Genomic DNA, 16,439 nt, shown 5'->3' with positions numbered 1-16,439 from the left:
ACGCATGTGACATCATACACTGTGATAGTCGTCTCATCCAGCAGTAACTGTGCAGATACTTTAAAAAATTATAACTTCTGAACGGATTGTCCGATTTTTCCCAAACTTTCACTGATGAGTTCTACTAATATTGCTGCATTCATTCAATCCACATGTTTATGAAGGTAGACTTGTCCTTTAAGCTTTCTTTCCATTGTTTTCCTCCCAAAGGGAAGAGCTGAGAGGGATAGGAATGAATGCAGAAGAGAACCTGCTGGCAACACGTCAGAATACTCCACCAAATATTGCCCTCCCGTTCTACATTTCAACAAAGGTCGTAGTGAACAAATCGAAGCGACGTGTGCCACACTTCAATGTGACGGAAACATTTAGACGACATCTTCCACATGTAGGTCTTTCTACATGGAATTGAGAAGGGTCTGAAGCTTTGTTCTGCGCTTTTCCCATTCAAATGATATACAGAGTAATTCGTTTGGCGTATGACTGCGGCCAGTATGATTCTGCAGCTGCCACTCCGGACGAAGACGCGAATATGGCAAATGCACAATCTTCCCATAAAATCCGTACTGTGTTACTCCGCAAAACGATGTTCCGTTACCCAGTGTTTCCTGGATTATCATATTTATGCGAACCATCAGAATAACGAACTGTAACCATGTATATACGCTTACCATATATATATATATATATATATATATATATATATATATATATCGAGACTCCTTCTTCTTATAATAATAACATTCGAAGTCCAACACGTTAAAAATGTCAAGATATATATATATATATATATATATATATATATACAGTATATATATATATGTGTGTGTGTGTGTGTGTGTGTTTATTTGTAACGTCAAATGAACAACTTTCAGTAAGGCAAAGGTATGCCTTTTTTATTGTAAGCCTGTTTTCATACATGGTTTATTAGTATTTACATCATACTGAATCTCTTTTTAATGCTCGATGTAGGACCGAGATGTTTTGCAATTCCACGGTGTTGCGAATCGCTACTCTACTAGATTTACTTATTTTGTTTTAAAACCATCTAGAAAATGTTGAGTCTCGTTGGAAGGAATGAAAACTTGCATAGAACCCGAATGATGTTTGAATGAGCTGGCGATATGATTACTCCTCTATCTTTTTTTTTTTTTTTAAAACAGGCGATGAAAGTTGAGTTGAATTCGAGGTAATTCTCAGTCAGACGCTTTATTTGATTCCATTGTAACACTTTTCAAATTGAACGTAAATAAATGATTTTCTTTATTTGATCGCGTATGTGTCTGTCATCTTTCAGACAAATGATTGTAATAAAATCCAATGTGTTTTCACAAATGATTTGATTTTTTTTTCTTTTTGCACTCACATTTTTATCTGTCAGGTATCACCATTTAAAGGACAAAGGTACAGAAAATGTGCTGTAGTTGGAAACAGTGGAATTCTTCGAAATAGCAGCTGTGGGAAAGAAATTGATTCATTTGACATGGTCTTTAGGTAAGATTTATTCATTTGGTAACCATATCGTGACAAACGAAGATGTTTTTATTGACAGAAATTTTTATGTGTGTGTGTGTGTGTGTGTGTGTGTGTGTTTGTGTGTTACAGATTGATTTTATTCTATTCTATCAAACCTACAGACGGGATTGTAAAAAGCATCGTGTGATGCGCAGGAAACAAACAAAAAACAAACAAACAAACAAACAAACAAATAAAAAACCGTTCACACACAGTTGATACTGACAGCGCCATGAATTCAATAATTGTACCATGAATTGTATGATACACCCAGCTCGCGTAGGAGCTGGGGTTAAAATCAAGATGACAACGCAAAACTGCCAGAAACGTGTCAAAGACTTGGTGAAAAAGGAAGTCCACCTATTTATATGCTTTACCATCAAGCATTCTTTTTTTTTTCTTTAAAAAAACAATAAGAAAATGAAATATTCACAATATATTATTCAATGACAAAATCGTGGTAATTTAGCTCTTGCTGTGCGCAACTGCTGTCAATCACTGGCAGCAACATCAGGAGAATGGCGTAGCGATTAAATGCGTGCGAGCGGAGCGAGCGAGCATGAAAATTTTAACATTTTACAGTCTAAAAACTGCCGTTTGTAGCTATACTTTTTCGCTTTGGAAATTAAGGGGGGCCGCATCAGGCGCAACTGCTGGCAATTACTGGCAGCAACATCAGGAGAATGGCATAGCAGTTAAATGCGAGCGAGCGGGGCGAGCGAGCTTGAAAATTTTGACATTTTACAGTCCAAAGACTGCCGTTTGTGGCTGTATTTTTTCGCTTTGGAAATTATGGGGGCACACCGGGCGCAACTGCCGGCAATCGGGCAGCAACATCAGAATGGCATAGCGATTAAATGCGAGTGAGCGAAGCGAGTGAGCTTGAAAATTATGACATTTTCCAGTCCTAAAAACTGTCGTTTGTAGCTATATTTTCGCTTTGGAAATTAAGGGGGGCGCACCGGGTGCACCTGCTGTCAATCACTGGCAGCAACATCAGGAGAATGGCATAGCGGTTAAATGCGAGCGAGCGGAGCGAGCGAGCTTTAAAATCTTAAAATTTTACACTCCAAAAACTGCCGTTTGTAGCTATATTTTTCGCTTTTGTTTGTCCCACTTTTATTTGAGAACCATCCCCCCCCCATCAACGCCTCTATACATATTAGGTTGCTTTTGTTAAGTGAAAGATCTGCTGCACACTCTTTGATAAATTAGGGAATATACGTCTAGGTCAAAAGTGTACAAAGTTTATCCCTATCCTGTATAGCGGACCTTTTGCATGTTCATGATTGCAATACAACGATCTGGTGCATAGTTCTTGCGATATTTGGACAATTTTCCATTAAGAAAGTTCGAGATTTGTCCTCATTTCGGGAATTGCTTGGGGGATAAATGATTTGTCTGTCTAAACACTTCCTTTGGGGCGGGGCAAATGCCCCTTTGCCCCCCATAGATTCGACGTCCCTGATCTTCCCTTGGTATGCCCATAGATGTATCCTGACTGAGTCATCAGTCACTGTCGTTTCTCAGGAATGATTCAGGAAATGGAGGGGATTCAATTATGGCGATAAAGTTGTTGTTATTGTTTGTTTGTATGTTTCGTACATATTTTGCAGATGGTCCCCGGTTGCTCGCGTCAAAGCATGTTTACATGTAGACCTACACTATTTGACGTTGTCAACGCCTGATCGAGCCATACCTTACAGTGTATGTCGATGTTACTTTCTTCGCGAGCGAGCGAAGCGAGTGAGCGCTTGAGAAAATTTTACATTTTCCTACAAGATATAATACTGTTCAGCTCTGTTACCTGTCTGAAGGCCGGCGTACAAACGTCATGCAATATGCCAACATTGATACAATCACATTTCTGCTTCCTCCATTTTCTCCCCTCAAAATTCAGGGGGGATGATTGTACAGGCCATCCCCCCCCCCTCCTCCATTTCGGGGGGGGGGGATATATCCCCCCATCCCCTCCCCCCCCCCGGGATTTACGCCCATGTTGTATATCCCTTCACCAACACTTTCTCCGTATTATGCTTTGACATCAGATGTAATGCTGCCCCTATTGGAAAATTTGCTGAAGACGCTGGGAGAAAAACGAACTTGACAACGTTTAACCCAAGTATATTTGTTACCAGGTAAGAGACAAATACATGTACATGTAATCAACAGCCCACAAGATATTAGTTTAATCTTGTTGATACTTTCTTGGATCAATGTCTGTCCCATGGTAAACATTGTTTCTAACACTTGCACTGTTTTTGCAATAAAATGACTAGTACCGTTTCTTCTGCAACTAACATTTGTTTGACTTTTTGTCATTAATACACTATTATTTCGACGATAGAACATTATTTCATTGAAAATAAAGTTCAAAGGGGAATTGCGGTATTGCTGATTGCAAAGCATTCACTCTCTTTAAGCTCGATCAAGGGGAAAATCCGAGATAAGCTATCTTGACCAAGGAATGTAACACCAAAGAAGGGTTTCACTTTCAGGCCTTTCGGCAGTTGATTTTCTGTTCTAAACGTAGAGACGTACAATGAAGTTACGTTATGCAATGACGGTAAAATTGATGTGAGGTAAGCTTTCGCTGATTAATACCTGAAATAATCTTTCCAAAGTAGGAGTGCTTAGCGTAATTCATATAATTCAAAGAATTAAACTTGTACAAACATGAATTGGAAGCCTGAACTAGAAACCTAAGCTTTCTTGACCATCACTGACCGAGGAATGTGAGACCCAAGAAGGATTTGACTTTCAGGCTTTTCGACAATTGCCTTTCCATTTTTAGACGTAGAGACGCACAGTGGAGTATTGATATGCTATGTTCGTAAATTTGTGTGAAGTAAACATTCCTTTGTTGATATCCGGAAATGATCTAACAAACTTAAATTAGGAGCGATAGGCTAAAGTAATTCCATTGAAAGAAATCAATTAAATACTAGAAACCTGAACAAAGCTTTGTCATACAAATATTCCGTCACCCTTCGGCTTTAGTCAATATTTTCGCTTTGAAGGACATTTGAAATGAGATAGACCAATGGCTTTTGTCGTGATTGATTGATCGTAAGTGATTTAAGATGGCATTATACTAGTATCATACCTGAAAAAACGACACTGGTTCGACAAGACCACTCATTATAGACTGGTCAGACAGAGATAAACAAATAATGATGACGAAGCAACGTCAACTTTGTGTCATTTTGACATCATTTTTTTTTTTTCATCCACTGTCCACAAGTAATCACCCCCTATTGACAATCCTGCGTCCCAGGTATAACAGTTTATTACAGACGGATGACTTGGACAGATTTAACAGCGATATGAGACAGTACAGCGGTATTATCATGATGACATGCTTTGGGGCTGCACAGTCATTCAACACATGCGCTGAGTCGCTGGAACACAGAACCTTTACTGATCCAAAGCTCACCATTGCTCATCCAAGCGAAATTGTCAACTTGTGGAATTACTGGAAAAGTATGAAGACACTCAAAAGACCCTCAACAGGTTTGTCCTTCTATTCCAGCAAGCAATTTCATTTCCTAAAGCACATATTTTGGAAAGTAACGCAGTTAGTTTATTGTTTAATAACATTGTATCAATCGGTGAATAATCCCCTGATGATGACTGAGGTGATTATCATTAAAGATACAAATGTTAGCATGGTGCTAAGATACTTGATAATGCTTATATCCTTGCCTATGGATTTATGCATTTTTTTTTTTATTAATATACGTGTAGTTCTTTTTCTTTAAAGAATTCTTTAATCCAACATGTTATTTAATGTAAAATGTGATTTAATGTAAATAATCATAGGCTGTTTTTACCATTTGCAAGCGTACTCTATTTAGGAATATTGTTGACTGTTTTTTATTTTATAAATCACGAAATATCTTGAAAATCATGATGTTTGGGGGTTCACGACGCTGATTGTCACTATCTTCGATGACGCAAGTGTACCTCAAACTACTTGATCACAACCAGATCCCGTGTAAAATCAATGGCTTGACAAGCGATTACCCTACCTGTATATCTGGGTCCTGTTTCGTAAAGATTTGCGATTGATCTTACACTCGATTTTTATTGAGCGTAACTTGATAAATCGAGCGTACGTTCAATTTTGAGCGTAAATCTGTTTCATAAAGAGACTTACGCTTGATTAAAAAAAACCCAACTATCTGTAAAAAACAGGCGTGCGATACAATTTCAATGGTTTCTCATGGCTCTTTTCTTTTGTAAAGTGTTTACCATACCAACTACATTTTGTACAAGATTCTCAGATAGGTGAGATATTATGAGATATAACAACAGTTTAATGAAAATAAGAAAATGGTTTGAATAAATGTTTCTACTTTTATAATGGAAATTGCAGATCTTACCTTGTAAAGATGCCTGACCATCGTAATTATTGTGTTTACTTCATTCATAATGCAATAATGCCTAGTGAAACGCTCTGAGGTTGACATGGAAAGACGATAGCCTTCAGTCTATTAAGAAAAAAATAAATCACAATTTGATTTTTTTTATTACAACCTTGTTTCCATTCGTGTCGGTTTATCTAGCATAAATGGTCTACTTAAAGTGAAAGTGTCAACGAATCTACGTTTTTATGCAACCAGAGAATGGCTTGAGCTTTACTAGTGATGTGGAATAATATATTGATATTCTATACGTTGCTCAACCGACTGCCATTTTAGCGTTAGTAACAAGGAAGTTTGAGATGTATGATAATCTTTATTCAATATAATCCTGGCATATTTATTGAGGAGGTTTTGTATCTTATCCCTTTGTAAGTTATCTCTGTTTATTAACAATCGGACATCCGTGCCAGTCGACGAAAAAGTCAGTAGTCTGATGTTACAGCTGATGCGCAGTTATGTTAAAGTGCCAGATTTAAAGTATGGACGGTCGATAAGAAATCGAATTTTTAAAAGGTTACATAATGTATTTTCATGAATGGAAGACGTGTTTGAGTTTACATACACACACACACACACACACACACACAGTAAACATATATACACACACAAACACACACACACATTCACTTCCAAAGTAGCGAGCAAGGTGTGTGTGAATATTTCTGCAACATGGCACCCCTTTTTCAGCCTATGTGCCCTAAATGCTATTTATAACGTTTGAGCATATAATAGTTTTGTGAAATTTATGACAGAAAAAAAAATCGGATACGTGAACTGAAAAACCAAGATTACTTTGTTGTTGTTTGTTTTCTTTTCATCCCTGCAGGATTTCTAATTGTTCATGAGTCGATACAGCTGTGCGAGGAAACACATCTCTATGGATTTTGGCCCTTTCCGTTGAAGCTAGACTCAACGGTTCAGCGTGTTCCTTATCACTATTTCGACACAATTGTTCCTTCCCAGGCTCATGGCATGAATACAGAGTTCTCGATTTTCGTACAATACCACGAGCTTGGCATCATTCGTATTCACACAGGAAAGTGCTGAATCGTTTCACATAATATAAGTATATATTCAACAACAAAAAAGAAGAAAGTAAACACTTTTTCGAGTTCACATTTTTCACCGAAGGTTTTGATGAAAATCAATGTATTATAATATACCATATCACATATACTTTAATGGCTTTCAACCTAATAGGTCAATGTAAAGGAAAACTTTATGCATAAAAAGAAAACATTATTATTTTGTTTTCGTCCTCCAAGTCACAAAGGTAAAAAGTGCAAAAATTGACATGATCTTTTTCATTTGCAAATGCCCTTCAAGATAACATTGAGAACAAAAGTTAAAACAATCTAATCTAAAAGTTTTAACAATTGTTTAAAACAATGAGAGACATGAATGACAGCAAAAATAAGTTTCCGTTCTACTTATCTCTTTATAACCTCAAACAAAATCAAAGTGGGAAACTAAAGGGGGAAAATAAGAATTTTCTATCAACTCAAACGTCTGAGGAGTAAGGGCACAAGGATGCTTAGATGAACAGACTGTCTTTATCTTATTCTTTTAATTTAGTAATTCAAGAATATTCATGAGACAAATTCGAGAACCAAATTTTATCTACAATTTTCCTAACTTGAGAAATCAATTCAGATTCTTACCATATTCTTAAAATTGCTTCATCTCTCATTTCATTTGAAATTGGATTTGGCAGAATATTCTTCATTTTTCGTCCTTAATTTTAGCCTTGATCTTTTGGGCTTCAAACATGATTATAAAGATCAAAGATTTATCTTTGCAACTTCATTCATATTTTTTATTGTGCTAAATTTGCCTTTTGCACCTTTTGTTATATGGAAGAGCACTTATACGCTAGTTTCACAGGCAGACAATCGCTTTCTGTGACTGGTTTTCTTGGAATATCTTCGACCAGGCCTGCTCTGAACAGGCGGTATCTCAGTTTGTTACATTATGGCAGAAAGAATAAACGATCAAGGACCAAGGATATTACATACATAATGTCTTCTATTGACCGTTTTCTCCAGATAATAGGGAGCTTTAGATTTTGACGCGCGGACGTTCAGAGGGGAAAAAAAAAACCAAAACAAAACGTGTTCTGAGCATGCGCAGAAGCGCAGTCAAGTCGATCTATTTTTAGCCTGAGTTTTTCACTACGCGTACTGGGCTATTTTTACGTCCGCACAGTTTGCAACGTAGAGAGCTACTTCATGCACCGATCATATTAGTTGGGGGCCTAAAATATGAAAGGGAGTACAAGGTATATCGAAATATTCTAACTACTGTTTTGAACTAGAAATGTCGCTACGGCGACTGATGCCTCCGCCATAATGCATGATTCTCCCAATAGGTGTATAGTACAATGTCTTGACAATGTGTGATGACAGTTTCACATAACTGGCATAATATCGAAATAACAGGTTTGTCAGAAATATCTTGAATGTTCACTTTCCACGAACTGGGTTTGCTATAATTGTCTATTAAAGAGTGCAGGTACACATATTTGGGGAATTGAAAATTTTTACTTGACTTCTGACCGACCTTATTATAAGTTTATGCATTGAGTATAATTTTCAAGGTATGAAGAAAGAGTGTAATTACAGTACAAAATATTTTTTTTTCATTTAAACCTGACCTTTGACCCTTAACCTTTGACCTTTGACCTTTTGGCTGGAAATTTCCAAGAGAATCTCCATCAAGTAATACATGTACATATATTAAACACTTTTAAAACTAATAATGCAATCATTGCATATACTAGTATACATGTATGAGGGAAATACAGTAGTAACATTTTGAGGAGTTGACCTTGACCTTTGAACCCCTGACTATTGACCCATGACCCCTAAATTCCCTAGATAATCCCTGCCAGTCAGTACATGCATATGTACCATGTTCCATGAAGATACATTGAACCATTTGCGAGAAAAGTGATATTGCAACATTTTCACCTAACCTTTGACCTTATGACAGGAAACTCTCTCTGGAGAATCCTTACGCAGTAGTACATGTCTACACTAAGTTTCAAGAAAATAACTGCGGGCATTGCATAGATATGGGGGAAATAGCAACATTTTTAGCATTTGACCTTGACCTTTTGACCTTTGACCTCTTGTCAATGTCACTAGAATCTACTCAACTAATTTTCCCATCATACATCATCCTTGGACCAAGTTTGGTGAAAGCTGCTTCATCCAGTTTTGAGTTATCACATAAACAGATAAATTTTAGGATTTGACCTTGATCTTTGACCTTTGACCTCTGTCCGATTTCACTGAAAAACTAATCAAGTAATTGTCCCATCATACATCATCCTCCAACAAAGTTTGGTGAAATTTGCTCCATACAGTTTTGAGTTATCGCGTAAACGGATACAATTTCATGATTTGACCTTGACCTTTGACCTTTGACCTTTAGCCGATTTCACCCAAAATCTTATCAAATCGTTGCCCCATCATACTTCATACTTGGACCAAGTTTGGTAAAATTCCAGTAAATATTACTCAAGTTATCGCGTAAACGAAAGCGGACGGACGTACGGACGTACGGACGTACGTACGGACAACCCGAAAACATAATGCCTCCGGCACCACTTCGTGGCGGAGGCATAAAAATGCCAAACGGGTTTATTATAGTAGTATATTTAATGATAATAAGCAAGATTCGGGTAAAACATGGAAAATAGTCAATGAGTTGTTAAATCCTGGTAAAGAACATACTGCAAGTTTAGAAATAATTGAAGAGTTGGAGGTTAATAAAGTTGATGAAGTTAAATCTGTTTTTTCTGCAAAAGAAATAGCAGAAGAGCTTAATGACTATTTTGTTACTGTAGGACCAAAGTTGGCCACTAAGATTCCTGAAACACAAATTAATCTAAAAGAATTCTTGGGGGAAAAGAATAATAAATCGTTATTTTGGAGGCCAGTTACAGAGAAAGAAGTGTTCGATATTTTATTCGCATTAGACTCTAAGAAATCACATGGATATGATAATTTACCAGTAAGATTATTAAAGGATGCAGCAAGTTTTGTTTGTAAGCCATTGCTTTACATTTTTAATTTGTCCTTAGAAACTGGAATTTATCCTCAAGCCTTAAAGATAGCCAAAGTAACACCAATATATAAAAAAGGACCAAAATCGGACCCTGGAAATTACCGACCTATCTCCGTTCCAACGGCGTAGCCAGGATTTCATCTTAGGGGGGGCGGTTAGTCTGCGAGGGAGCGAAGCGACCGAGCCCGAGCGAGCGGAGCGAGCGAGGGGGGGGAGGGTGTGGGAGGGGGGTGTCCCCCCTCCCACGGTAAGAACTTTTTTGCATTTGGATGTTGTAAATGGTGCAATTTGATGCATGTTTTTGCGCGTTTTATCGACGTGAAACAGTCCCACTTGTTTATGGTAGCAGTATATTTTAGTGTAGATTATTATTGAACAATTTGCCTATAAAATGGTATAATTCAAATATTCTTTTCACTGAATATCATGAACGCGACTGAACCCGAGCGAGCGGAGGGAGCGAGGGGGGTAGGGGAGGGTGTGGGAGGGGGGTTTCCCCCCTCCCACGGTGAGAACTTTTTACATTTTGATTTTGCAAATGGTGCAATTTGATGCATGTATTTGCGTGTTTTAACGACGTGAAACAGTCCCACTTGTTTAAGATAGCAGTATATTTTAGTGTAGATTATTATTGAACAATTTGCCTATAAAATGGTATAATTTAGATACACTTCTTGTATTAATTCTTTTCACTGAATATCATGAACGCGACTGAACCCGAGCGAGCGGAGCGAGCGAGGGGGGAGGGGAGGGTGTGGGAGGGGGGTGTCCCCCCTCCCACGATAAGAACTTTTTGCATTTTGATGTTGCAAATGGTGCAATTTGATGCATGTTTTTGCGCGTTTTATCGACGTGAAACAGTCCCACTTGTTTAAGATAGCAGTATATTTTAGTGTAGATTATTATTGAACAATTTGCCTATAAAATGGTATAATTTAGATACACTTCTTGTATTAATTCTTTTCACTGTATATCACGAACTCGACTGAACCCGAGCGAGCGGAGCGAGCGAGGGGGTAGGGGAGGGTGTGGGAGGGGGTGTCCCCCCTCCTACGGTGAGAACTTTTTGCATTTTGATGTTGCAAATGGTGCAATTTGATGCATGTTTTTGCGTGTTTTAACGAGTTGAAACAGTCCCACTTGTTTAAGGTTGCCGTATATTTTATTGTAGATTATTATTGAACAATTTGCCTATAAAACAGTATAATTCAAACACACTAGTCTTCTTGTATTAATTCTTACACTGAATATCATGAACGCTGTCTGTTCAGCAATCAAACAGAAAAAGCATGCACACGAGGGTGTAGATAGGGGCATATCCCCTCCCACACGAAGGTGATTTTGCGTTTTCAGACCTGAAATTCAGCGATCTGGTGCAAATTTTTGGTGCAACACTTTTTTCATCGAAGTGTTAAAATCACGGAATTTAGCTCTTATTCCGAATGTGCACCATCTGTGCCTATGTATAAAGTCTAGTGAGGTAGAACTTAGGGGAAGGGGGATTCCCCCTCCCGCTCGCGGAGCTTTTGCGTTTTTAGAATTGAAATAAAGCGATCTTGGTATAGCCACAGTCTACTTCTTTGCATGGCGGGGGGGGGGGGGGGAACAGGAAGAAGGCGTTGGCGAGTGTTATCTCCACTCTTCCCTTCCGATGGAGCTTGTATCTTTTTAAGGCTGAAATTGAGATATCTCGTATACGCATAATAAGCATATTTGATGGAATCAACATTTGGGTAATCAAAAAAAAAATGATGGGGGGGGGGGCTGAGGGAGGAAAGGGTCGATTAAAAGGGGAAATTCCCCTTATACATGAGGGAACCTTCAGTTTTCGGAATATTAGTGAAAAGTCTTGTGCACTCAAAATTATTCAGATTTTTTTTTTTTTTAATCTAAAAAGTGTACTTAGCTAGGGAAAGCGGCAAAGAGGGGGAGGGTTTGGGAGGGGGTATCCCCCTCCCAAGCACGAGAGATTTTGCATATTTTGAATTGAAATTCAACGATCTGGTGCACACTTTGAGTGAAATATTCAAAAAAATATATCTTATTTGATGAAAGGTTGCAAAGGAGACCCGCTTCATGTGCATGCATACAGTATACACGCATTTTTTTTTCCGCCTCCCAACTCCTCGGTCCAAATCTTAGGGGGGGGGCGACCGCCCCCATCGCCCCCCCCTGGCTACGCCAGTGCTCCGTTCTGCCAATAATTGGAAAGGTTTTAGAGAAAATTGTAAATGATAGACTGGTCGATTTTTTTGAGTCCGATGATATTTTTTATAAACACCAATATGGCTTTCGTAAAAGATACAGTACGAAATTGTCTTTAATTGATCTTGTAAATACACTAATGACATCACTTGATGAAGGAAAAGTAACACTTGGTATCTTTATAGATTTTAAAAAGGCTTTTGATACGATAAATCATGATATTCTTCTATGTAAACTGGCTCATTATGGTGTTCGTGGAATTCCACTTCAATGGTTTGCTGATTATCTGTCCAACAGATCTCAGCTGCTATCTTATAGAGGAATGGTCTCGACACCGAAGATTATAACTTGTGGTGTCCCGCAAGGGTCAGTTTTGGGGCCAACACTCTTTTTGATATTTATAAATGATTTGCCACGCTCTTGCTCTTTCTTTAAATTCAGATTGTTTGCCGACGATTCAAATATTTTTCATACTTATGCTGCTCGCCAAAAAGAAATAGATGTGAATGAAATAAATGAAAACCTGCACAAAGTTCAAACATGGTGTAATGCCAATAAGATTACAATCAATTTAAAGAAAACAAATTATATGGTAATCAGAAGAAAACGCCAGTTAGTTTCGATGAGGGGTGCAATAAAACTATCTGACACAGATATTGATGAAGTGAGTGTTGCATCCTTTATCGGAACTCAGATTGATTGTCATCTCACTTGGAAACCTCACATTCAATTGGTAAATAAATGTATTCGAAGGAAAGTAGGTGTATTGTATAAATTAAGACAGTATGTTCCGCAGCGCATTCTTATGCTTTTGTATAAATCTTTTATACAACCACACATATTATATGGTATTGAAGTATGGGGCAGTACTTATAAATCTCACTTAAATTGTATACATATTTCTCAAAAAATGGCTCTGAGAGCTATAACATTTTCGACTTTACGAACACATTCAGAACCATTGTTCCAACGATTCAAACTTCTAGATGTTGTTAGGTTACATAAGTTCTCAGTTTTAACATTTATGTACGATCTCTGCAATGGAACTATTCCGCACCCTCTGTATGACTATTGCCAAATTGTGCATCATACTTACAGGACAAGAACAAATGAAAAAAGAATGTTGTACTTACCAAAATTTAGAACCACACAGGGACAATTTTCAATTTCTTACTTAGGACCAAAACTTTGGAACACATTGCCACGAGAAATGCGTGAACAAAGCAAAAGATCTACATTTCGTAAATGCCTTGCAGATTTCCTTCTCTAATAGATATTGTATCAAGTATAATTAGTTTTCTATGTTAGAAAATATATGATGTACGTTGTATTTAAATATTAATAGCCATTTCAACCAACCACGTAATAATTTTTCGTTTGTGTTTAGCTTTTAGTATGAAGATCAAGGTGACCAATCTCGACTAGCACGTGTGCTAACTTTTGGTTTCCTTGTTAACAACAACTTTGCAGAATTACGCTACCTGTATCACATTTAAATCTCAAATGTCTTTATTTAATTATGTTATTGTAAAGGAGTAATAGATAAGTATTATTTTTTCATATATTTATGTAAATACAATTGTACAATGATTGAAAATGTACATGTTCAAATGTTGTTGCTAATAAACTTCAAACTTCAAACTTCAAAATGGGTTGTTTGGTTCAGATTCTTCCAAAAGCACCAAATTTGGCTCATAGGTCCCTTGTACCATACTCTTTCGATTTTTAATGCGCGCCAAGACTAAAAACCCTTGGGGCCGCCATATTGGTGAAATCCAATATGGCCGCCATCCGGGTTAAAGGTCAACTGCAGTTACAAATTGAAAAGGGTGATCAAAGTAATGAATCACATGTGGAAGGGTTTACGGGGTTAGAGAGATTGGGATTCTAAATATCATTTCTGCAATTCAAGGCATTTCGGGCATTTTTCGAAATGGCGTCTGTGAGCATTCAACTGCAATTCACTGGTACCCCTGTATTTTGTCCCATCTGTCATCTCTTCCATACATCCCCTACATAGCAGTAATGATTGTGACAAATAAATGAAAAAATAGTGACAACTTTGAGCACAAAAAATGGGTTTCCATCTGTTTCTTTTTCTCTTCTCATTTTGTTTGCTCAAAGTTTTCACTATTTATCATTTGTTTCTGGTCAGTTTTCCCTTTCTTTGTTTATATATATATATATATATATATATACATATACATTGTATATATTATGTAATATGCTTAAATACGGCAGTAGTATATCTATGTAACCGTTTGCACCACGGTGGAGCCGATGGAGCCGGTGGAGGTCCACCTTGACGTCATAGAATGAATATGCATGAGATGGTATCATGCATGAATATGTTTGTAATTATTTCCTGGTAGGATTACATAGCGTTAATAAGGGGGAAATGAATGCATCCTTCCCACAAGACTATGAAAGCTTGATGTTTTTAGCTGTCCATCGTTGTTGATACGCACGGGCATGATATGATATTTTTCGCAGAATATTTTTGTTCGTTAATGGTGCGTACATTTTAGGAAATGTTATGCTTCGAAACAGCGAATATGTACGAGGTCATGATGTCGTATGTTGATTAATTTTCGACTATGTAAATCAGCCACTGATGTGAATCTATCGTAGAGTGGAGCCTTGCGTGTGGCAAGCGATATGACATTCGTTTGCTGAGGAAAGGTGAGTACACTATGTGGAGCCTTATGAGTATGTATGAGTTCGTAATATCTCTAAGTATACTTGGGTGACCCGCACCTCGTGTAAGTCATAAATTATTTGTTTTTAGTTTGTATCTGAAGCATACTGTAATAAAATGTGCTTCTTTAAGTTTGCTTTGAATGAAAACAAGGAGGCACATTTTTTTCAACTCCTCGGGAAGAGTGTTCCATGTTAATATCCGGACCGTGATGTCTGATCGACTTTTGAGCAAGTAAAAGCTTTGGATTAATTGAATTAAAATCATGGGAACGACGGGTAGGGTATGAGTGAATATGGTCATTAGTTACTAGGGCATTATGAAAAAATGGTAATAAATTTCGAGTGTGTTTATACATAAATATGGCAGTTAGGTATAAATGTATATCATGGGCCTTTAGAATTTGTAGGCGACAAAATATGGGATCAGTGTGAGCCAAGAAATTTGAATGTGTGCATATACGAAGAGCCTTTTTTCTGGAGAAGAAAAAAAAATGTGTTCAATTTAGTTTTGCTACAGTTGCCCCATACAATATTGCAGTACATTACATATGGTAAAAATAAGGTGGTATGTAACATTATTAAAGTTTGATCGTTAATCGAATATTTTATTCTCCTTAAAACACCAGTTGCTTTAGATATTGCTGTTGTAATATTCTGAACATGAGTATTCCAAGTTAGATCGCTATCTAGGGTCACTCCTAGAAACTTGGTTGAAGGGTTTCTCAGCAATGTTTATATCATCAATAAAAATACTTTGAGGAAGGGTGGGTTGGGATTGAAGCGTATGAAAGTGTATAAAACATTTTTTTTTTTTTTTTTTTTTTTTTTTAATTTATATGTTTTATTTCGAAATCACATAAAATCACAATATTTACAAATAATCATCAATCAGCAAACACGAGAAAAAGAAAAAAAAAGAAAAAGTGACAAGAGCAATTCAGAGATAAAATAAAAAGAGAACCACCATGATTCATCAATAAGTAGTAAGGTAAAGCTTCCTCAAAGACCCCCGTCTCATAACACACCCAGGGAGAATGGAGAATGAGGACCATACCCTCTCATTCAACGACAAAAGTCACACCATATCCTACACAATCAAAATTTACTCATCTAATCATCCCTCAAAACTACACATTCTCAACTCATCTCGAGACATCTTTAGCATTGTAATTCAAACCACTACATAAAGCCTAAATCAGACCTGGAAATCCCTGACAGGAAAAGATTACATTACAGACTGTTAAAAAAAAAAAAAAATAAATAAATAAAAAAAAAAAAATTAGAGCCTAAAAAATTCCAAAACCATTGAGCAATTAGTTCATGTCCAAGGCGCGCCAACAAAGTTGGAGAAAACAAAGGCCAGACAGAGGGCCGGCAAATTCACTAACTACAATGTAGTACTACACATGGTTGTACTTTGTATCAGCGACAGATCATGGAGATTCCAATGAGCAAAATACAATGACAAGTATTCAGCATACCAATACACAATATGAAATAAACTTAATCCACGGGGTATGA

At 37.2% G+C, this 16,439-nt stretch overlaps 1 protein-coding gene across 1 annotated transcript; it reads left to right on the top strand.

Annotated features, from left to right (window-relative positions):
* Positions 1 to 1,442: 1,442 nt before the first annotated feature.
* Positions 1,443 to 6,989, top strand: LOC140241223 (alpha-N-acetylneuraminate alpha-2,8-sialyltransferase ST8SIA3-like). The gene is made up of 4 exons (XM_072320975.1): positions 1,443 to 1,494; positions 3,564 to 3,653; positions 4,793 to 5,028; positions 6,769 to 6,989. Exons 1-4 carry the CDS (start codon positions 1,484 to 1,486, stop codon positions 6,987 to 6,989), a joined length of 558 nt encoding a protein of 185 aa, XP_072177076.1. The 5' UTR covers positions 1,443 to 1,483.
* Positions 6,990 to 16,439: the final 9,450 nt, after the last annotated feature.

This window comes from Diadema setosum, chromosome 17 (assembly GCF_964275005.1).
Source record: "Diadema setosum chromosome 17, eeDiaSeto1, whole genome shotgun sequence".
Classification (NCBI taxonomy): domain Eukaryota; kingdom Metazoa; phylum Echinodermata; class Echinoidea; order Diadematoida; family Diadematidae; genus Diadema; species Diadema setosum.
Note: the sequence above shows the minus strand (reverse complement) of the source record. Positions and strands in the feature narration are given on the sequence as shown.

Coding starts and splice junctions, on each gene's coding strand:
- LOC140241223 (XM_072320975.1), top strand. Junction 3,654..4,792: donor CCAAGTATATTTGTTACCAG/GTAAGAGACAAA, acceptor CCTGCGTCCCAG/GTATAACAGTTTATTACAGA. Junction 5,029..6,768: donor ACTCAAAAGACCCTCAACAG/GTTTGTCCTTCT, acceptor TCATCCCTGCAG/GATTTCTAATTGTTCATGAG.